Raw genomic sequence first — 1,582 nt, forward strand, 5'->3', positions numbered from 1 at the left:
TGTGTTTGTTTATATCTGTAAACAGTGTTTGTTTATATCTGTAAACAGTGTTTGTTTATATCTGTAAACAGTGTGTTTGTTTATATCTGTAAACAGTGTTGTTTTATATGTGTAAACAGTATATTTATGTCAGTGTTGATATGAAACATGTCGTCTCTGTTAATATTTATTGTTCATCTGAATGAAATGAATCTCAGTCACACTGACGACAAGGTGAGGAGGGAGTCAGACAGTTACCGTGGTAACAAGGTCACCTTTGACTCACAGCGACCTCTGACTTCCTGCTCTGGTCGCCCATGGCAACCATCCTGCTGTCTGTCAACTCCACTTTTCCACAGTTAATCAATGCACTGCCTCAGAGTGTGTTTTCATTTAGTCATCGATCAGTGATTGAACCAACGTGATCAATGACACACACACACACACACACACACACACACACACACACACATACACATACACACACACACGTGCTGTAGAAAACATAAACCATCAGGTATTGATCAATGACTCAGAACAGTGAGATCAATGATGACAACAGAAACTACTTTTTCCTGATATTATCATTATTATTGTGTCGTCACATAGGAGACGATTTTAAGCCTTTACATTAGTGACACTTATAATTTATCATCTGTTCCATCCAAGAGGGAAAATACTGAAAACTGAACGTCCACTGAGAGACTCATAATCATATCAGAGTCAGATCTGACACCAGATATTTTATTTTTGTTTTATTTAGTGTAAACACTGTGAACTGAGGATCAAACCTTCAGTGAGGTGAACTCTGAAGATCAGTTGACAAATATTTGATCATTATTTGGCCCAAAGTCCAAAACATTCATCTGAAGTTTGATAAAAAAAACTGTTAAAAATTATTATAATTATTCAAAAATATAAAACATTAATAAATCTTTCTGTAGTTATAGATTTCTTTTGATTTATTTAGATTTATTTTGATCGTTCAGGATGGTCGGACTGGGCCGAGCTCTGATTGGCTGTTCGGTGATCTGATGTGCGATTGGTCTTCACGTCAGGGTTCTGTTTCACTGATAATGAATGAAGAAGGTGAGAGGTTACCAGAGCGTGAAGCTTCTCCTCCAGGTCCTGATTGGCTCTCTGAGACGCCGTGTAGCTGTTCTGGAGTCTGCAGACAGAGAGGAAATGGTTACTGAGCATGCTCAGTCGGCCCCAAAGGACAAACTCGAACAGGAAGAGTTTTAATCTATTTCCTGTTGAACTTTGTCAGTTAGTTCAGTACCTCACAGGAAGGGCCGGATTACTGGGGAGTCAGGGCCGAGTCACAGTCAAGTCACTGTCGAGTCACAGTCAAGTCACAGCTGAGTTACAGCCGAGTCACAGCCGAGTTAAAGTTGAGTCACAGCTGAATTACAGTTGAGTCACAGCTGAGTCACATCCAAGTTACAGCCGAGTCACAGCCAAGTTACAGCCGAGTAAAAGTTAAGTCACAGCCGAGTCACATCCAAGTTACAGCCGAGTCACAGCCAAGTTACAGCCGAGTTAAAGTTAAGTCACAGCCGAGTCACATCCAAGTTACAGCCGAGTCACAGCCAATAAAGTT

The 1,582-nt window shown here is 40.5% G+C and overlaps 1 protein-coding gene across 1 annotated transcript in view; it reads right to left on the reverse strand.

Annotated features, from left to right (window-relative positions):
* tjap1 (tight junction associated protein 1 (peripheral)) overlaps positions 1 to 1,582 on the reverse strand; it is a 58,272-nt gene that overhangs the window by 21,285 nt on the left and 35,405 nt on the right. The window contains exon 7 of the mRNA XM_050071662.1: positions 1,081 to 1,147. Coding sequence (XP_049927619.1) covers positions 1,081 to 1,147 — 67 coding nt within the window. The remainder of the gene's footprint in view (positions 1 to 1,080; positions 1,148 to 1,582) is intronic.

The sequence above is a fragment of the Epinephelus moara genome, chromosome 19 (genome assembly GCF_006386435.1).
Source record: "Epinephelus moara isolate mb chromosome 19, YSFRI_EMoa_1.0, whole genome shotgun sequence".
NCBI classification, from domain to species: Eukaryota; Metazoa; Chordata; class Actinopteri; order Perciformes; family Serranidae; genus Epinephelus; species Epinephelus moara.